At 37.1% G+C, this 21,867-nt stretch overlaps 1 protein-coding gene across 5 annotated transcripts in view; it reads right to left on the bottom strand.

Moving 5' to 3' along the window:
* MLLT10 (MLLT10 histone lysine methyltransferase DOT1L cofactor) overlaps nucleotides 1–21,867 on the bottom strand; it is a 182,673-nt gene that overhangs the window by 49,905 nt on the left and 110,901 nt on the right. For all 5 annotated transcript variants that reach the window (XM_063452530.1, XM_063452533.1, XM_063452532.1 and 2 more), the window contains 3 exons: nucleotides 14,758–15,028; nucleotides 10,940–11,503; nucleotides 3,339–3,517 (listed from right to left, as the gene is read on the bottom strand). In XM_063452530.1, coding sequence (XP_063308600.1) covers nucleotides 3,339–3,517; nucleotides 10,940–11,503; nucleotides 14,758–15,028 — 1,014 coding nt within the window. The remainder of the gene's footprint in view (nucleotides 1–3,338; nucleotides 3,518–10,939; nucleotides 11,504–14,757; nucleotides 15,029–21,867) is intronic.

The raw sequence follows: 21,867 nt of genomic DNA, 5'->3' as shown, positions 1-21,867 counted from the left end.
GGAGAGTCTGACAGGGGTAGGCAGGATGTGCGTCCGTGAGTCGTCTTGCAGGTGTGAATTTGCAGTAAGGGTGCGAGCAACAGACAGGAGAAGGTCACCAGTAGAGCGGAGAGACCGAGTGGGGCCATACCTATAAATCAGTGAAGAAATGTAGGGGCTAGAGTTGGTTAGAGATTTATAGGTAAGGGTTAGTATTTTAAATGGATACCTGTAGGGGACAGGAAGCCAGTGTAAGGATTGACAGAGGGGTGAGGTGTGAGAGGAGCGAGAGGAGAGAAAGATCAGCCTGGCAGCAGCATTCACCACAGATTGTAAAGGGGCAGTATGACTTCTGGGGAGACCAATTAGAAGACAATTACAGTAATCGAGAGATTATGGTGCGAGCTGGACCCTGGCACCCGTCCAACATAAGTAAATTGTTTGAGAATTAGCACATTGAAGTTAGTTGACGTTCCATGCACAGAACTTACGGCACTTAAAGGTGGAAGCAGCTGGCATCCCGCAGACGCCAGGTAAGTTGTTAATCCTCATTTTAATGATTATTGTGATTGGAGTGTCCTTTTAACTCTTTACCTAACTTCAGAGGGACTAATTTGTCTTATGTATCGGGTACCACTGAAGCATAAAAAAAATTGGTACTGCCCCACAAAATTGGTATGCCAAAATCAGTACACTTAAACTGTTGATAGCAGCATATTTCAATATAATCTGTGACGTCAGTGACACTGTTTAGGGGCCAAACATAACAGTTCTTTATAGACAAAGTACAGAGACAGGAAAAATCCATACCTTACTCTTTTATAGTGCAGTACCTGTGCCTACAATATGCTTTTCTCTGGGGTAAAAACAGCCAATTAGTAGCACTTCATGATTGATATATGCAGCAATGACACTTAATTATATGCTTGTTACCCAATCAAGAAGTCTAGGGCCTTTGATTTTTGGCAGCTTTTGACTAGACTGAACACATTAGCAAGCAATGACGTTTTCAGTGAATAAGCTCATGGCTTTGTCATAAATGTTTCATTAAAGATGCTTGAAACCTTTACAAATTTTTACAAGGCAACCTACTATTGCACTGCTGTATTTTATGTTGATAGCCTAACACAATGCACCCTTAATGGAAAAAAATGTGCAAATCCTGCATAATGCAATGTAGCTTTATGTAGATTATTTCCTGTACACATTTTGAATTTATTTTAGAATTACTCTGCAGCAATAAAAAAATAAAATGAACAAAAATGCCAAACAAGCCATGATCAAGTTTGTTGCACAGCTAAATCCATGCTAAATGTACACATTTTGTTAATGAGACTTGGTCTTAAAGGGATAATCTAGTACCAGGAATACAAAGCTGTATTCCTGGCACTATCGCTCCACCTGCCTGCCCCCTCACGCTCTGCATGGAAATTCTGATTGGTTATGCAGAGATTGGCACGCATGTGCACTAGCCCCCCAAAACTTGCTGTGGGGAAGCATGTGATTGGCTGAGATCATTAGTATTGGTGATCTCAGCCAACGGAGGTGGCAGAGTCTAAAACGATGTTATAAGCACTGTAGCAGTAGAAATACATGTTTGTATTCCTAATGTTAGAGCGTTTTAAATTTCTCAACACATTTATTATAGCCTCAAGTCAAATGAATGAATTTTCGCATAATTAAGTTGTTTTTAAATCATGCATACCAACAATGAATCTCCAAGGGAAAAAAAGGCAAATCAACACCAACAGAGCGGCAGTGACTAACTCTGGCATGTCACTCAAAGGAAGATGGGGTGCTTATTGATAAGCATAACATTTCTGCCTACATACAAAATCCAGATATTGTCCTATGATGTCTCTGTGGAACATACAGGATTGGGTAAGGTTGTGAGAAACATCTATACGCATTGTGCTTGATGTACTATGAGAAATCCAGCTTCAAGCTAAACAGCACTCCTCCCAGCAATGGGAAAACTGATTCTGTAATCATTAGTGGTTTATAAAATGTAAACAGCAGTATTATTGCATTACTAAACATCTAAATGGGTATTTTAGGTGGGGGTAAGTGTTTTAGGCAGCAAGCTCTTACAAACCCAGCACAACTTCATATGCAAGCCTGTCAACCTGCTGTGTGTCTGTGATCTGCTTGCCATTACTTTACATCTGCCTAAATCATGCTGCTCCTTTCTGTGGCTCACACAACAAAACAAAAAAGTGACTGTCTGAATAATATGCATGTTGGAAATTTTAAATTGTTTCCCATTTTAAAACATACTTTTTGCACGCCTCCATCGAATTCATATGCCTTGCACATTGACTTCACATCTGAGTGCCAAGGTACGAAATACTCAATTTTAGCACAAAAAAATGATAGTGAATGCTCAACCGAGATAGGTTAGATCCCCCTTGAGAAATGCCCAGTGCCGAAACATTGAGGCTTTGTGGCCTCCAGCTCTAGGTCAGTAAACCTTATATGTTTTATATGGGTTTATGGTGATAGCACTTTATTGATATGCATGCAGTATTGTACATATGACTGTATTTTCTTGCACTTTATTACTAAGCATCTATTAAAGAAATAAAAACTATCATTGTGCAATGACAATTGGTGTGCTTAGGATTTATTTCATTTTACGCAATACTCCATTAACAAGGGAAAATGCTATAGTTATTATCTGGTGGTCATATCTTATACATTAATATGTACACTGCTTTCAAAGTTTCCACCCTGTAAATTGACGAAACATCATGCCAAGTTTACCACAACTCACTTAATGCAAATAGTGTCTATTAAAATCACAGAACATGGGTTTTCAATAAGAGTTCTTAATGCTAAAGGCTTTCAGGATTTGCTCATAATACTAGAATAAACTGCTCCCTACCAACCCTGTATATACATAGGGTAGATCTTGCTTTGCATAGCAAAGAAATGAAAAACAAAATTGAGATTTAAAAAAAAAAAAAAACATACTTGTATTCCTTTCTGCTCCAATGCTGGTGCTTTCCTGTCAAATAAAACAATTTTATCTGCCTCCACCAACTTGTAGACTGTAGCCCACCTCTTACTGTGCAGAAGGACAATGGGATTGGCGAGCAAAAGGACAGGAGCAAAGCACTAAGCACACTGGAGCATACTGCAGACTGCAATGCCCTATACAGTAGATACCTGGTTTTACCCAGGGAACTGTTCTTACTGTATGAGGGCATTATGATCATAGTCCGGCATCTGTTTTATATTCTGGTGGAATTTTGAAGATATGAAAATTCTAAAGTAATCTTTTCTCTTTAAATCATATTCCTATTGGGAAGGAAGGCAACAGGTTAACATTTAACCTAGTTTAACACAGAACCATTTACCTGAGTTGTACTAGTATTGGCAAGAACACTAGTCGAAGATGAGGGTGATGGGGATGAAGCTCCTCCTTGCTGCAGGTGAGTGGAAGTGCACTGAGTTATATGGGAGCTGGAGACTGGAGTGCTGGAGCCAGATATAACATTGGAAAACGTTGCTGCTACATCATTACTGTTGTATATACCTGCACAAAAAAAACAAAAAATAAATAAATAAGTTGAATGTGACATGTAATCTATAAACAAAAATATACAGAAAGATCAACTGAACTTATATGTTCTACCAACATGAGGTTGGTTTGGTTTTTTGACATTGAAACAATGGGGAGACTAAGATGGTGGACTGATAATGTAAAGGGAAGAATTCAAAGTGAAGCTGTGGTGGGAATGGTTTAGGCAAAGAAATTGGTTTTCTGAGATTCAGGAAGATGGGTGTGCTACAGGAGATGGGCAGTAGGTGGAGGTCAATGGATATCAACTAAACTAGAGATATCAAGGGAAGGAGAGAAGAAAAAAAAAACAGTGACCAGGTCATTTACATTAAATGTGACTGTAGATAGATATTCATATTATAAATCATAAAGTAGTGTGTTGAACATACTGCAGCAAATGTGTGCACATCAAATAGGTTTAAAATATGATGAAAATATCAACATCCTGCAGAGCCGAGATAGCCAACCTTGGCCCCTCCAAACATTTCTGAACCGCATTCCCCAAAAGGGTCAGCCAGTGAAGGTTTGTTTATCTGCCAAAGATCATCGTTGTGCCTTTTTTTATGGATAAGGCTGAAAATTCTGAAAAATTTATTTTTCAATACGACAAAATCCATTAAATCAAAGCTATAACATGTTAGAACTTCAAGATCTTTTGTTGAACGTCATTTGAGAGCACTTTTAGCCTATTTTCTTTCTTTTTTGCTTGTGAAGCTGCATATGCAACAGTGCAGTAGTAAAGCTCTATGAGCAAAGGACACATTAGTTAAATAAGTAATAAGAGTATATCGGGAGTACCTGCACAATTTTTAGGGGTAAAAATGCATGCATAACGGCAAGGTCTAAACCCACTGCACAACAAAGCCGAAGCTGCTGGATTAAAAGGCAACAACCATAGCCTAAAGTGCTTATACCAGCCACATTCTGAAATGAAGACATGAATTCCCAGAGTTGATATGCAGTTCAAGCAAAGATCACCCGGATGTGATGACAGAGCAGAGGACTTTGCTTTACGAATATGCATCCTTGCGGTAGTTAGCTGCACCACAGGGTTCTGACCTACCCTTCCCATCAGGAATAACAAATCTGTGTGACTTCCGGGAATCCAGGAGCTTTGTGCTGAACCTTACCCATTACAGGTGGTAGCTACTTTTGTTGTAGTCCGTTCTCAGTATTCTCTTGCACCCTGTTTTTAGTTTGTTTGCTCTCCCTATGGTTAAAGGGTGATCCAAACGTGGACCCTGTGCACACTGTGCCTAGAGGGACATCAGCTTTACCTCACTGACGAGGCCTATCAAGGCTGAAACGATCTTCTGGGGTTGATGTATCTCTTGTGCAGAAGGAGCCAGAGTACATTTTGGATCTTTACTGCCCTTTTGGGTAGGATCACTGATATGAAAATTATTTAGGTTCTCTCTGTAATGACATAAGATGAGCTAAAACCATCTCTGACATTTGCCTTCCCCACACAGCAAAGTGTGTGTGTGTGTATATATATATATATATATATATATATATATATCGGTGACCACACTACTGCAAAACTTCTTAGGTTATTATTTTTCTGTTAAGTATTTTTTGTTATTATGCTATAAACAAAAAACCTTGACAGCCAGTCTTACTCCTCACACAAAGGAGTACATCACCCGGTACACTGTAACCAATACTGTTCCACTATCTGGTTTCTGTAACGCTATGTTGTACACTGTCCAGACTTCACCTCTATGTACTTTCCAAACCCAATGTATTGTAACGATGACTGCGGTCATTGCAAAAATAAAGAATTAGGGCGGGAGGGGGTAAAGATCTATACATATCCTTTGCTGGGAGGGGAAAATTAAAGGCTTGATTGAAAAAAATGTGTTTTCCTGTGTGTGTTATTTCTAACGGGCCTTTTGCCAGATCTGCGAAAGAGATAAGCCGGAAAGCAGAAATTTGGTGACAAGTCCATGGCAGTGTGAGAGACCTGAGAAATATCCAGTCTTACAATTCTTGGCATACTCAACATTTGGGAGTTATGCTAAGCTCCTTCATCAGGATTAAGGTGTCTTGCATTCTGATGAAAGGGCTTTGCACAGCTCCGAAACGTTAATTATGTCTTGTGCTTTGCATTCTGATGAGGGAGCTTTTGCTCAGCTCCGAAACGTTAATTATGTCTTATGCTTTGCATTCTGATGAGGGAGCATTTGCACAGCTCCGAAACGTTAATTATGTTGCATGTTGATGAAGGAAGGTTTAACATACCTAAAAAAAATGTTGAGTTTGTAAAGAACAGAGTGACATTTTTTTATTGCTACAAACCCGAACTTGCATTGACTGTACATACTTCGGATTTAATTAATGGCAAGCAGACATCACATTCCCCTATGTACACAGTAATTTAACTCTTGTAAAATTGTCCTCTGTTCTAAAATACCTGATTTAATTATACTAACTTGTAAAGTGAATCTGCAGTCTTACAAACTATAAAACCTTTACTGTATTAAATGCAATAAAATATATTTTAATCATTCTAAATGTTAAATTGTATGTCACGCTATTTGCTTCCAAGAGTATGTGCTTAATGTAGTGGAAGCGTAAGGCAAATCTGCATTAAAAATATAAAATGTGGCTCGGCACAAACCTGAGTAGGAAAAAAAAATAATAGATTTTACTTATAAAAAAAATATCAGTTACAAATAAACAAATCCTGGAAAACAAAATTCTATTACCAGAATGTTTCTGAGCAATAATAAAAAAAAAATAATAATAATCCTCAATTCTTTTTCACACTAGAAATCCTAAAAAGTATAATTTGCAGTTGAATCAAAAAAAAAAAACCCAATAATTTAGTTACTATCACCAAAAGCATTTAAACTGAAAAAAGGAAATAAAAACTAACAAGCAATCAAACTTCACATGAAATACTCAAAATTGTAAAAAATAAAATATACAGGAAAAAAAAAACAAACAACACTAAACCAACAATGGCTAGATTCTTTTCACATCATACATTATGGAATATGCCTTTGGGGTTGAAGTCATCTGTGAAATGCATAGAGACACTTAATTTATCTACCTTGTGGCTAGATTTTCAGATCTAAGAGGTAGATCATTCAAAGGGAGAGTGAGCAAACTGGTTTTCAGTCATTGAATAAACCCTGTTACGATGCACAAAGTACATCAATCAAAGAACTTGGAGAAAGGTACATGCCCTTCGTGGGGCCCCTGATACCTGGCACCCATCCATCTTCTTCTGTGAACACAAAGACAAGTATGATGGAAGATATAGAGGTCGAATGTGAGCAGCTCTCTCTTTTGACACCTAGTGTAATAAGAGGGTGAATAGCAGGTCAAAGGGTAGTCAGTGTGCCCATCACAAGCAATTCTCACCAACACTAAACTAGATTTCCTAAAGCTAAAATTATTCATATTGATCCCACTACTTGCTGCTGAAAGACTTTCGATCAAGAAGAAAGTCAAATACAATACAGACCAGAAAAAATATATAGAATTATATTTATTTTTCAAAAAGCTGCCACACGGACGTCCAATCACACGAACTGATGTCACTAAACACGTTAATAAGGAAGTAGTTCTAATAATAAATGAAACATTTCTTCTATGAGAACCCAAGGGAAAACGAAGTGTGTTTATATGTAAAATAATAGAGCGAACGAATTAACACAATTCATTCTATAAAGAGCCCCACTAATTACAGACATATTTAAGGAGTTTGTATAATTATCACAGCTGCTGACTCGTAACGCCTTGCAACTCACTGCAAACAGAGAAATGGTCACTGCATAGATCAATAGTCTATATTTGGTGGTGTTTATTTAATGGGTTTCTATAGATCAAACAATTCATAACTAGCTCTACGGAGATAACAAGGGGCAGGGAAACATGTAAGCCATTCTAGGTGTTTTACAGATGAGCAGAAAGAACAGAAAACGATTTGAGGCATTTTGATTCCACACCAGAACATGCTTTACGGTATGCCAAAATCAGGAGAATGTAAAGAGAGCTCTTGTCAAGGTGTGATGAGATCTGCCAGGTAAACCAACCTGCCTCAGAACAAGCTGGGAAAGTCTTACCATTCATTTTAAGTGTTATGGTCGCCTCTTCTTAGTAACAACATTACACTGTAGAATGGGGTTTTCTGAAATTAGTTTTCAGAAAAGAAGGAAATACCATATTCGTTTAGAAATCTACACATCAAAAGATTCAATCAATCTCTCCATATATATTCCACTAGTCCAGGCAAAATAACCATTTCTTCTTCTTTTACAATTTTGTAAACAGCTGGTCAAAAGGTATTGGACAGGGAGGGAGGTCATAGCTTATTATGTATGTTGCCCTTTCCAATAAATATGAATTGATAGCTTTCTTGTACCAAGTGCTCCTGTGTATTTGGCGTTATGCCTCATCGTTATGCGTTGACAGTCAAGTTGCAAGATTTAGTCAAAGCCTATTTTGCAATCTATTATATAGTGAATAAACACTATTATATTGAGGTATAGCAAGATGTCAATGTACTAGAAAAGTGTTCTCCTAAACCTAAGACTGGTGCTTGATAAATAACGGACATCCTGTATAAACCCTATGACAAATTAGTGGTAGCTAGAGAAGGCAGACATGGGTTTCAATTAACAAAAATACTATGGTGAGGGAGAGGAGATTTTGCTTGTTCAAGTACTAAGGTGGTCAAGAATGGAGTTATTCTTTTGTTTTAGGAACATTTCTCTTGAATTTCTCAAGGACTTTATTGTACCATATCTTCAACAAATACCCAAGGAATAAATAAGAAAACACATGCATTGAGATCATGTACAAAATATGGTGCAATAGGTAATGCACAACTCATCTGGTCATAAAGTTGTGGAAATATGGAGGGGAATAAAGACAGAGATAGAAGTTATGCCTCGTTTCCACTGGGATCGGTTTCGGGTAGGTACAGTTTGGAAGGTTTAGAATGGTCCAGCCCATTCTGGTGAGCGTTTCCACTGCAAGTCAGACCTTCAGGGCCATGCGGGGTTTAGAAAAAATGCTCTTCCTGTCCACCAATCAATGGATTGTATAGTAGTTCCGCCCTAACCGAACCGTTCCATTTTCTATGGCCCTACATCTGAAGCAGGACCCTGAATGGATTGGTCCGGTTCGTTTGTATGGACCACTTTCATAATGGAAACACCCAAAATAGCGAACCATACCGCTCAGTGGAAACGAGGCATTAGTAAAATTGTTTGCTTGTTCTAACTCCTTAAAGTGTTAAACAGGGCTGTACAGGACACAGCCAAATAAACTGTTCAAACAAACAAACCAAAAAAAAAAATTTAAAAAAATTATATATATATATATATATATATATATAAGATTTTGTTGAAAAAGCAGCATCCGTTTGCTCTAATGAATATGCATTACCATCACTTTGCTGGATCTACTCCATTTACGCTCAAATAATTTCAGAAGAATGTTTGCACTGCTTTGCATAACCGACAGAAAGGTAATTAAAAATTCGGTGACATCCAATTTACTATGGCTACTGAAATTTGCATAGTGTCATGCAGGCTTCCCCTTATATCTGTCAAAATTAGATTTCTATAATCTTGTTAAACAAATCAGCTTTTAGAATTCATTGCGAAAAAATGAAAAACTCTTATCTAAGCAGCACGGACCCTGAGAAAGATCCTTTAAAGAGTGTCAGCCTTTCAGAATGTTCTGGTCATCTATCATCAGAGAATAGTTCTTGCAAGTATAGTAAATAAGCACTAGGTTTCCTTTACCTGTTTTGCTGACAGTATACTTATGTTTCCACACAAAAAATAAAAACACACTTCTTACTTTTTCTCAAAGAAAATAGAGCACAATTCCTCCAGTCTCTCTCTATATTACAACCCACAATAACTAAACACCTAATCATGGCCACAAAAGTTCACGTATATATACACATCTGGTACATCTGATTTACTAATTTGCAAATTGGGCTTAAAAGAGTTGGGAAAAAATTCAGCTATTACAGTTCAGCATTTTTAGCCTAGAAAACAACCTGTCAATTCCCCATAATTCAAAGTATAGAATAAATAAACAAAATGCGAATAATTTTTTATTTATTTTTTTTAAATAAGTCATATTTGCTATTTAACCATGACTATAAATTCACCAAACCTTTTAGTTTTTGTTTAAAAAAAAATAAAAAAAAAATTAAGATACAAATTTAGACAAAGATACAAGTATTAATTTGCACATATAGGGTTGAGGGTAGTCATGTAATCTCGATTGTAAAGTAAACCTTCTCAACCAAAAGTGTGACATTTTCCAAGAATCTAGGAACCATATATTTAAAATTAAGAGTTTTCACCTCAGTTGTTTAGCTATTCATAAAATAAAGTAGAGACAACATTTTTCTCATGGGGGCGTGATCTTTAGCAATTGACGGAGCTTAAACAAAGTTCCGTTTTCGTTGCTAAACTAATTTACCCACAATCCCTCAGTCAAAAGAATTCCACAGAAAGGCAAACTACAGACTTCATGGGCAGAGCTAAACAAATGGAGGTGCCCATGTATTATGTCTGGCACAAGGAAGAAAACATATCTATAAATGCAACTGGCAAAGAGATAGGAGTGTGGGGGGGTGTTACAGTGGGTATCGAAAAAAATAAAAAAAAATAAAAAAATAAACACTGTCGCTTGAAAGAGACCCTTTTACTAAGTTTCTTAGAGGTTTGAATCGTGTTGACTCATGGACTTCGGGTGAGGGGTGGGAGGAAACAATACCCTCAGGTCTGAAAAACAACAGTATATCACTATTATATAAATTAAACCCTTGCCTCCTTATAGGCACCAGAAGATCCCAGTGTCATTGCCTTCCGAGAGAGGGTTGCAGGATTGTATTCCATGTATTCCCCCCCCCTTACAGTAAAGCTGAGAAATTGCCATCATTTCTCCTTCGCCATGTACAATGTCACTTGCTTGCTGCAAATTCACATGTCAGCAGAGAGCTGTCATTTAACCATGTTTGCAAAGAACTGCCTTTTATGAGCAAGCCCCTGTTCTCCCCAAGAGCATGTTTTTGGCATATGTAGTTCAGGTACAAATTAACCGAACCTGCTCAGTAAGTTAAAAGATTCTATTTTTTGCACGAATGAAAGTCTGTAAAGTCACGTAATTGTTGTATGGTGCTCACAAACTCTAGAATATATTTTACAGAGTGGGGGACACTACCTTGACTTGTGGTTGCTTCATGCCTACTGGGATGGTTATTTTTAGCATATCTATGGGGATGATTATTTTTAACATAAGCTCTATCAGAGCTAGATGTCTGAGGTATTCATTTACTGTTCAAAGAGTTTCTCAAAGACTAAAACAAAAAAAAAAGTATTTTAAACAGTTGCTGAGGACCATGGAATTTCCTACCTGACCCAACAGGCGATGACCCAACGCTTAGACTTTGTAAGCTACCATTCCTGAGCAATGTGGGAGACCTCTGGAGACCAGAACCTGTTATACTTCCTGCTGCAGATGCAACAGAAGATGTTGGGGAAGCAGAGGAAACTGATAAGTGGGAACCAGCTTCTTGACCCTTGTTTCCTTTTGGTCTTCCAGGTCCATGCTTATTCTGCTTGTTTCCTTTACGTTTTTTTTCCTTTACTGCATCTTCATCCATCAAAGAAGATTGTACCCGCTTGTATCCTGTAAGGCTTGAGTTAATATATTCTCCAGGTACATTGTCATAGTTTTTGGTCTGGAAAGACATAGCTGGGTTGGAAGGAAGGCCTATCAAAGAACTAAAACAGTTTATTGTCCCTTCCTGCAGTCCAGATTCCCCTTTAGGGATATCTTTGGTAGACAGTGGCTGCTGAGGGTGGTGATAGCCATCAGTTCGTACTTCAGATTCTGAAAAACCCAGAAATTCTTGAGGTGACTGGACTGAACTTCCAGAAGAAGACTTAACACTGTTCGGTGTTCCGGAAAAATTTCCTGCAAACAGATAAGTCAAACAAAATATTTGTTTACAAAAATTAAAATGACAGAGAATGAACAAAGGATAAAAAGCACAAAAATTCTTATTTGAGATGTCCTTTATATTTAGATGTAGCAATTGATTTCATTAATTTAAGATCAATCTCGTAACCCGTAAGGAGAGCCTTTGACATTCCACTTTCTGTAAATGTCAGCTGCCATCACTGTCTGTCTCTCACTGTTCATTCAATTCCCCACTGAAAACTCTGTATTTTAATGTACCCTTTTAGTAACTGAGGGGTGTACTGAAATGGCACACCGTGTAAAAAAATGCATATGCACATAAGCCCTACAACAAAATGGGCTTGGAATAGGCAGTGCATTAAGATGCAGTGGAACAGAGAAAGCTACAGGGAAGTAGAACATATTTCTCTGGAATGTTTCCTTTAAAACCAGAATTATTCATGCATTGTACTGGAATCCAAAGTAACTCAACCAAAATGGTTGCAAGCTAACCGATATGGCTAAATATCTTTGGTGTGGGGCAGAAGCCATAAAGTTGGTAAAATTCATTATAAATTTGCTTACATGTGATTCACAAATTGGTTCTCAATATTAAAATGATTCATCACCGCTGTATAATTTAAATGGGGAGGTTTTAAGACAACCACTATTTTGTCACTTAATTAGCAGCTATGTAAAAGAGGTTTCCATTAGCCGATTTGACTGTCACCATCTGTCTTTCTTCCATCCTTTTGTTTTTACAGCTGGTGTTAAAAGCTCATTAAGATTCCCTAACTTCTCCTAATCCTATATACTTATTTCTGGAAACTCTTGGTAAAACAGGAAAAAAAATGAATTGGGCTCGATACGACAAATGTCAAAAGTGGTAAAGTCTACGTGGAATTGTAAAGTGGAAATTTTGTATCAAAGTTTAAAAAAAAAAAAAAAAAAAGGAAGTGACCTGTGAGTGTGTGGTAATTAAGAAAAAAAAATATACAACTTGAAAAGAAAAAACAAAACAAAAAGAAAACAAATTAAAATTTTTCAGATATTAGTGATGTCACAATATTTAGCAGTTTGTAAAATATTTTTACGTGAATAATTGGCAAGCGTCACTACACTTAAAAGTGAATTTGCAGAAGGGCAATTTGCCTTTCCCTTTTCTTTTTTTTTGATAAATAACGGACTCCTGGAATGAACATGCACGATTCAATCTAAAGCAAACAGTGGACCTGTTCTATTTAGCAACATAATATCAATGTTCCTTTAGTGGGGCACACTATCAATCTCATGAATAATTCTAACAAGATCTCCCCCTATCAATTTTAAGTAAAACTGGTTAATTTTCCAGTTCAAGAGAAGTAAGGTGCTTGTGGAGACAGCGTTCTTTTTTTAATATTGGATAAAAAGTGTTTTAAAGTGGATTAAAAAGTTTATTGTAAAAACAATGGTTAATTGGTAGAATAGGATATTATTACGAGTTAGGGGTGATATATCTATTTTACAGCAGAGAGTTGTATCTAAGTAACAGCTGGACGCCTCCAGTTCTTTACACTATTGTATAAGGAATTCCCATCATTGCCATCTTACAACCCACTAACACTAACTGGAGACATGTAAACTGAACACTTGCTGCCACGGCCATAGAAAGCGTTATTCCATAAAAGTGTAAATAAATGTTTATATTTTCCAAAAAACGCTTAGTATGATATGTAACATGACCAGACAAAAAATGGAAACCTGACCACCCATCCTCCAGAAGCCCCTTAAAACATAAATCGTGGAATATTTTTTCCAGAATCTTTATCTAACCAAGAATCCAATAAAATGTAGTCCTCAAAAACAGGAGTGTCAAAGACATGCCATCGCTTCATGAAGATCTTGCTTTCACACAAACAGTAAAAGAGGGAATTCAGAAACTCTAAACTGACAAATATTAAAAAATAATAAAAATAAAATTAAAAAAACGGACGTGTAAAAGCTATTGAAGGCCAACAAAGGGGGCTTCATGTATGACCAATTGGCAGTAAGCCACATTATTGCATAGATCAAGGTGTTAAAACAGGTTTTAATTTCAGGGAGGAGGGAAGTCTACTGGGGGCAAAGTGTAAACTTCTATACCTGCCTCTTTTTCACACTCACATTTGAGGTAAGGCTCTGAGTGCTGACAAACCCTATTTGCTAATGGAGAGGAATACCATAATAAAGCAATGCATGTTTAAAGGGGTGCCGATCAGCACATTGCTATTTTTAATGTAGGTCATACCTGAATGCCACGGCTTCTACAGGAAGTGCTACCCATGATATACCAATACATTATATACAAGTATCAGGATTTGTGACCTCGGAATAGATAGATATTCCACCATCACTGCTAGAAAGTTATATCTGCTTGCTCTCTCTAAATTAGGAATTTGAACAAATACATAAACAACGAATAAGAAAACATGAAAGACATGGATAAAGTATGCATGTGCACAAGATTTATAAAAAAAAAAAAAAAAAAAGGGGTGAAGTAAATTTATCTCAAATTAAGGTACAGAATGGTGCGGGTTGTTTAGGGTGCTTAAGAAGTTCACTTACTTTTCCAAAGTACCAATTACCATATTGGTGCAAGGAGATGGCATCTAAGACTTCTTTCTCTCTTCTTGCCTTGCATATTTTTTTTTTATTTTTTTTTAATGTGTGCCCTACAGCTTAATAGATTTTCGCTCCTACTGATGGTCTTTCCTTTAAATTGGGGCCTTCTCCCTTGGCTCTCTGTATAAAAGCAAGAACTCTATTTCTCTTACACACTTAAATCTAATTATATAGCATACTCTTTGTGACCCATTAAATCTTCGTTCCCTTGAAGTGTGTCAAAAGAATGTGAAGAAGTCATTACTGTAGTTACAAAAAAAAAAAATACCCAGTGTAGGTATTACTCTACTGGGTGACTACTTTTCATATCTTGAGTTGGTGACGACATAGTAAAGCAAGACAATTTATATTTTGCTGTACCATGTGCCGTAACACTTTCTAGCAGATAAGCCATTTAAAAAAAATGTTTTAAAGGGGGAATTTTGAGATTTCACAGAAGCTCCCTAAACAGACACGCACAACACATTATCTGTCTGTGAATAACTCTTTGTTAGATAAGCAGAAAGCGGAAGCAGCATATGGATTCAATATGACAATCTTCGCAAACCTCCTACTCCTTATTAGAGGCTGTTTTATATACACACAACATATCTGAGGCATACAAACTACCTTCCAGACACATTGCATACCTTGCTGAAAGGGACTTGTTGCAGCTGTTGTTGCCGCATTGTTCCTCCCACTGCCAGACTTCCTTCCACGTTGGATGGAGTTGTGACTTGTAGACTTTTTTCCTTTGCTCTCCAGGTTTCTTGCCTCCAGTGTCTCTTTCCCAGTTAAAGGATGGGAAGAAACCTCCTGGAAATTGGCATTAGTGAATCGGGCAGCTGTCTCTTCCAAACGCTTGACTGTACTGGTCACAGACGTGCCACTGCTGTTGTTGTTGTTGCTGCAGGTATAGGTCTGAAAGATGATATGAAAAACCATTATCCATTAAATAACCCTGGTTTACATTTCACAATAAATAAATCCAATTATTTTTCATATCTGCTTCTAGGTTTCAATCCACCTGAATTATTATTATAATTATTAACCCATCAAGGAAGCTCTATGTCATAATAATTTGGCCCAAGGATATGTAATGTCTAACTTATTTAGCATTAGCAGTGCTCCTTAGAGCAGATGATGGTAAATAAATAGGACACTCCATGCTGGCAAAGGGTCTAAGAAAGATCTTAGGTAATAGGTAAAATACACAGAAAGAATAACCAAAATAGAGAGTTAGAATGGCAAAACAGACAGAACAGATTTTAAAACGAAAATTAAAAAGAATAATCAGAGCAAAAAAGTAAGAAACATAATAAAAGAGTAAAACGATAAATACAAAAAAAGATATATAAAACAAAGAATAGGTAGGTAAAAAGAACAGATTGCCTATAATTCCATAGTTAGCATGAATAGAATAGCAAATGAAAGATATATAACAATAGCTATGTGTGGTGTGCAGAAAACATGCCATTCCACAATTTTACTGGAATCTATAGACTTGAAACAATTTATAGACCGATCATATCGAACGTAGTCATGAGGGTTAAAAACGTATGCCTCACCACATTAGAAACAAGGAGTACATCATAATGAAAGTGTTTTGCAAGCAAGGATAAATTATCTCAGATATGTCTTAGGATATAGCAATTACACTGTACATTGTATTTTACAAAATTGGTTTAAAAAATAAATAAATAAATAAATAAATAAATAATAATAATAAAATAAAATGTAATAAAAAATAACCAACTTGCACTTTGAAACATTTGCAAGGGGCATCCGCACATATGTTTCAAATTTGGTTCTTGAGAAGATATTCCCAACATCACAGAGAAAATTGCACTAATCTTTCCTAGCCAATTAGCATCATTACATTATAACAGCCTAAATAAATCAATAAAAACATTGAGCCTTTGCTTTGTAATTGTAGCAAGGTATTTTGAAGTGAGAAAGTGCTGGCACATGTCTTACTGACGGGGAAGATTACATTTCCAATAAATAGCTTTTTGCTTTGAATTGTTTAACAAGTAAAACTTGAGGTACTTGGGCATTGAAACCACACAATATTTCAACCTAAACGGACTATAGTCATGAAAACAACTTTAACTTAATGAAGCAGTTTTAGTGTACAGATCATTCCTCTGAAGTTCACTTGTCAATTATTTGTCATTTAGAAGCTAAACCACTTTAGTTTCTCTACATGCAGCCCTAGCCACACCTCTGTTGGCTGTGATGGGTACAGCCTGCATGAATAAAATGGTTTCATTCTCAGACATTAACTTGCTTTAGAAGTTCTTATCTCCTGCTATGTAAATTGAAATTTAATCTGACACAGGAGGCTCCTGCAGGATCTAGAGGGCATTTAACAGAACAGGAGATAAGAGATTCTAAATTAAACAGAATGTGCAATAAAGGAATGTGCAATCAAGTTCTCACTTTGCAGGAAGTGTTTAGGAAGGCTGTGTAAGTCAAATGCAGGGAGGGGTGAGTAGGGCTACATAAACAAATGGCAGAGAATTTAGAAGTAAGACTGCAGGGACATGATCTATACACCAAAAACTGCTTCATTAAGCTAACGTTGTTTAGGTGTCTGTAGTGTCTTAAGATTCTAAAGGCCCAGTAGAAAAAATAAATACAGAATGTCTACAAAAGGCTTTGAGACAACCACAAGGTAAAACCTTAGTTAAGTAAGAAAATCTGTGAACAAGCAGCCAGCAAAATGTAAGTTTACATGGTAAGTACGCAAACATACTGCAAACTAAAGAAAGATACTGGAGCTCAAATTATATAAAAGATAAATAAATAAAAATAAAATAAGATTGATTCACCTTTGTTTTTGCCATGAAATGCAGGCACATTAATTGGTAGATGCCTGGTCAGTTCAGCTTCTCTCTTATAGTGGACATGCTGATCCTTGCTAGGCGTGGGGGTTTTCAAAGGCAAGACATATTAGCATTGGGACATTGTCACCTGGTGTATTCATGGACAAAAGGAACTCTCTCTCATTGTCAGTTAGGTGAGACAGTGGGTGTGTACGGCTTCTAATTGTAATGAGCCCTGAGGTTCCTTCTGCTAGTTAAGTCAACAAGGAAGCATATTTATTAAGGGGCTGGACAAGCTCTTCCTGGATGAAGAAGTCAGGAGCTGCAAGTTGGTCATAAAAGGGTAATAAACCTTTTCATCCAAGGAGATGAGAAAGTAAAGAGTATGTGGGAACTATCACATGTATGTAAAAAAAAATAATCCAGGTAATGGAAGTACTTCGCCTACACCACTAACATGCAGATGTCTCCCCCATGGTCTCCTCAGAGTGTCTGTGAGGGAAAGTTATCTAAAGAGAAATTCATCTGCATTTTTGGTATAGCACCTTTAACCGGATTTAGTAGCGGAGGTCTCCAATGCCCCTGTTCTAGGTCACTAAGTGCTCAACAACATTACATTCAATATTATGAACTAATGGGATTGCCATCTTTGAAATGACTATCTGCAGGGCATATAAAATGGATCATTTATTGGGTTAGGAGTAATGCATGTTTTGGTTGAACAATCCTCCGTGGTGAGATTATAAGGTTCACAGATGTCCCTTAACTTGTGGCTTTAAAATATGAAATAATTTATACATTGTCCCATGTGAGGATAAAGCAGACCATTCAGAATGGTAGAGCCCTCCTCAAGTTTCAAACCCCTTTCCTGGATATACAAAAGCTTTTCTTAAACCCAGAGTATGGACAAAAATTTGGTTCCCCAAGTTTTTCTCAGTGGGTCCTCAGTGGTTGGAATCAGGATATCTTATTCTTTAAAGGACCACTAGTCACCCAGACTACTTCAGCTCAATGAAGTAGTCTGGATGCCAGGTCCCTCAGGTTTTAACCCTTCAGATGTTAACATAGTTTCAGAGAAACTGCTATGTTTACATTGCAGGGTTAAGTCAGCCTCTAAAGGCAGTCTTCCTGACAGCCGCTTTCCCAACACTCAATGCGAAAATCCCATTGAGCACGCAGAATGTCCACAGGAAAGCATTGAGAAAGGCCGCGTATGCGCAACAAAAACAAGTTTGTTTTCCTGACACTATAGTGATCCTTTAAGTCCCTGATAACTGCAAATAATACATTGTTTATGGTTTTCCACAGTCCATGACTTTAACAATAGGAAAACACTAATGAAGATATTTTGCAGACACTTTTTTATATTTTATTATATTGCAATTGACAAATGTACATTTGAGAAAAAAAAAACTTTACAATTGAAAAATGGGTTGCAAACTTAATGCCTAATGCCTTAGTAGATCCCATGTTATAAACCAATGATCTATACTTTTGTTTCAAATATTTCTTTAACATTTAAGAGAGAGATTGCAATTTAGGCACCTGAAGGCTTGTACTGAAAGTGCAATACATTTCAGATTCAACCATGATGCAAATATAGCACAGTGGTACACAGTTCATTTATATACTGTACTAGCCAAATCTCTAAATATTGTTTCCCTAAAAGGTTATCTTTCTAAGGCATACATATCTACCTGCTATAGCCATGTAGCACAATATTTATAGTACATTTTTGGACGACCAGACTCTTAATAGACAATACAAACATAACATAAATATCTAAATTATTTCCATTAAGCTGGTTGAAACCGGAAGTATTCCAGTTTAACATTTCCTGATAAATAGTAAAATAAAAATCTAATAATACATTTGTATTAAGTTTTAGTAACCAGAGATTTGAGCATTGTGAGTATTTTGTGCATGCCTATTTCATAGGCCTTTGGCTATCTGGCACTAATAAGGTTAAGGTCATTTTGACTACCTTTTGTATTTGCAGAGGTTCCGAATATCTGGTCTTTTCAAATGCAGGTGTACTGGCAATTTAACACATAGCCAATGCACAAGCCACTTAACATGTCGACTGCTAGACCACCCAGTAAATATCAACACATGGATTACACTTTATTTTGAAAAGAACTATAGTGCTCTGGATACCAACAGTGCCTGCCTCAAGCAACTGATTAAACCATTTGTTATTTGAGATTTCAGTTTACATCTCATTTAAACAGAGGCTATGCATACAAAATACACTGGGTATTATTTATATTTTAATAGCCTTAAACTGGAATCAACAGGCAAACAAAATTATTTCAGATGCACTTTTGTTAAAGCAATAACTTCGATAATATTGCCCCTAGATTATCAAGTAATGTCAAATTGAGGAAAAATAAATAAATATCTGAAATAGTGGTGTTTGGGGTTTTTTTTTTCTCCAACTATCTGTTAAAGACTTACTGGTACTCCATACAAGTTTTTACATTACATGGTCTGAAAGTGTCTTAAAAGGGCAGTCGAAGCAACATAATCAACTCATCGTAGTGGCTATTTAACAAATAGCCTTTGGGTACTGCTCCCACGATTGTGTTAAACCATTTGAGCAGTTTGGCAAAACCAGGGACTCTCCCAGCACATCTGCTGCAGCTCGGCAAATGGAGAAGTAAATTCCGCATCATCCACCAATCTTTTGTCTATAGTGGAAGGCTGAGTGTTCAGCTTAGGACTCTCCACCGATCAGTGCTGCCTAAAATTGGACAGCTAAGGGAGCACTTAATGTCAGTCCGAGTAGTGGAAACAGAAGACCACGCTACAAGGTCAGAAGGCACAGGAAGGAAGGGGGGATAGACACCGAGGGGAAATGGAGGACTGAGACACACGGTGGGGAGGGGGGAAATGCGCCATAAGAGGACCGGCATGACAGGAGAGTTTCCCCTCCGGTCGGTCACCAGGTGATAACGCCCTCCCCTTCCTCCCCCCAATACTTTCTGGCCAATATTGGAAGGCTGGCGCCTTCACTAAAACGAACGGAAGTAGGAAGTGATTCTCCCCAGCTGTTTGAAATAAAAGTGCCAATTATAAAATGAAACTGGCACTTTTATAAAGGGATGCGCCATAGTCAGATAGCAATTCAGCAATATGAAGTGCTTTACTGGTGTGGAGTGCTTCTTTTAATACAATGTGGCCATACGGTGGAACTGAAACCCCAAATGTGTTTGCCAAGACAAGTGATTTTAAGTAGCCTTGCAAAATTTACCACCATATGTTTGTGTGAGCGCTGTTCATGAATCTATATATTTTACATTAGCAGGTAAACAATGTTTCGACACAGGGAAGAAACATTTAATAGGCAAAAGGTTTAAGAGATTGATACCCCTAACTCTGCAAACATTTTCCAGAGTAGCAGTGGCTAAAATGGCACTCCGGCCCTGTGAACACTGAAAAGGCAACTCACACGTCGGCTTAGTCATTATAGAAGGAGGGCATGAATCCATCTTGGTGCGACTGACATCTTGGGAGCTCACGTTGCCCCACTAAATCAGCAAACATGAAAACAAGTACTGCCTTAATGCCGGACAAGTATATTTGCGGATATATGCCAGTTTACATCAAAGCTTAGGAAGCTTGAAACATATGTACATACATATGTACAAACATACAATGGAGTGGATATCACTGCTTCCACAGTAAGACTGATTTAAACTAATGCAGTACAAGTCTGGGTCCTCTCCATTGATTCCATAGCAGGCAGGGAATAAATGACTACTAGCACAAGAGAACATGCCATTATATCATTGGATTTAAAAAAAAACAGTCTTGTGATAGCTATAGAAGGAAACCGTTAAGCATACATAGAACAGGTTGCCATTTATAAATAAACGCAATGAGAACACTTGCTTCCACCAACCTGATTAAAACAAAGAGGAATTCTTTGTCAGAATGTGGCATAACAATAATTCACAGAGGAATACTTTTTATTTTAGCACATTATGCAAAGCTCTACAGGGAGCCTACAATGATTTATTTTTTGCAGGACTCGTGTGCTGAAATGTCTGTGTAGTCATAGTTGACTAACAGAAAGCGTGTGGTAATAATAGCAATAGATGATCGGTGTAGTTAACACAGTGACAAGAGGAAAAAGACAAGGGACTCTGGGAAAAAAAAATGAAATTATACTGTGTGTTTACAGAATACTCTGTGTTTACAGAATACAAAGTATCAATGCATAACGCTTGTACACTGTGCTAGCCTGGATAAGCAGCATAAAAATGTTAAATATGTAAATGTTATGATTAGTAATTGTATATTTGTCTGTTCTATCCTATTGCTAACCCATTCTAACCCACTAATGGCAATGTACGGGGTAAGGAGCTAAAGTCTTGCTTGTAAGCAGTGGGGCGATTTAAAACTAAAATGATGGCATATAGGCCAGAGCTTCTTGTCGGCAGAGAAAATAAAAATATTACCATAAGGACTTTTCCTCAATTTAATTCTACTCCTTGTGAGTCGCAGGAAAGGTTCGGTTTGTGCTTTTTCAGAATACAGTTTTAAAGTCCAAGTAAAGTTTGTATTACTTTATTAAAAGTTACTAGCTACTGCAAACATGGAGGATTCATGTCACACTCACCAGGGCTAAATATCCACTCGTCAATGGCTACAGGTGAATGGAAATTTAGAGCCCTGTCTCCGTCTACTTGCTATATAAACGATGCTACTTTCAGTTGATGGAATCAAAACAATACACAGTGTGTATACACAGAGTGTTTGAAAAATTACTAGACGGGTCTGAAAAAAGGCTCTGCTGCCTGAAGATTATGGTTTTTTTTTGGTAAATTTATTTTTATTTTTTTCAAAATAAAATGTGTGTCTGATATGCATTGGTGGGACTCGCATGTCTCCAGACAATCGTTATCACATTGGGGCATTGCAAACACT

The sequence above is a fragment of the Pelobates fuscus genome, chromosome 4 (genome assembly GCF_036172605.1).
Source record: "Pelobates fuscus isolate aPelFus1 chromosome 4, aPelFus1.pri, whole genome shotgun sequence".
Classification (NCBI taxonomy): Eukaryota; Metazoa; Chordata; class Amphibia; order Anura; family Pelobatidae; genus Pelobates; species Pelobates fuscus.
This window is presented reverse-complemented; position numbering and strand designations above follow the sequence as displayed.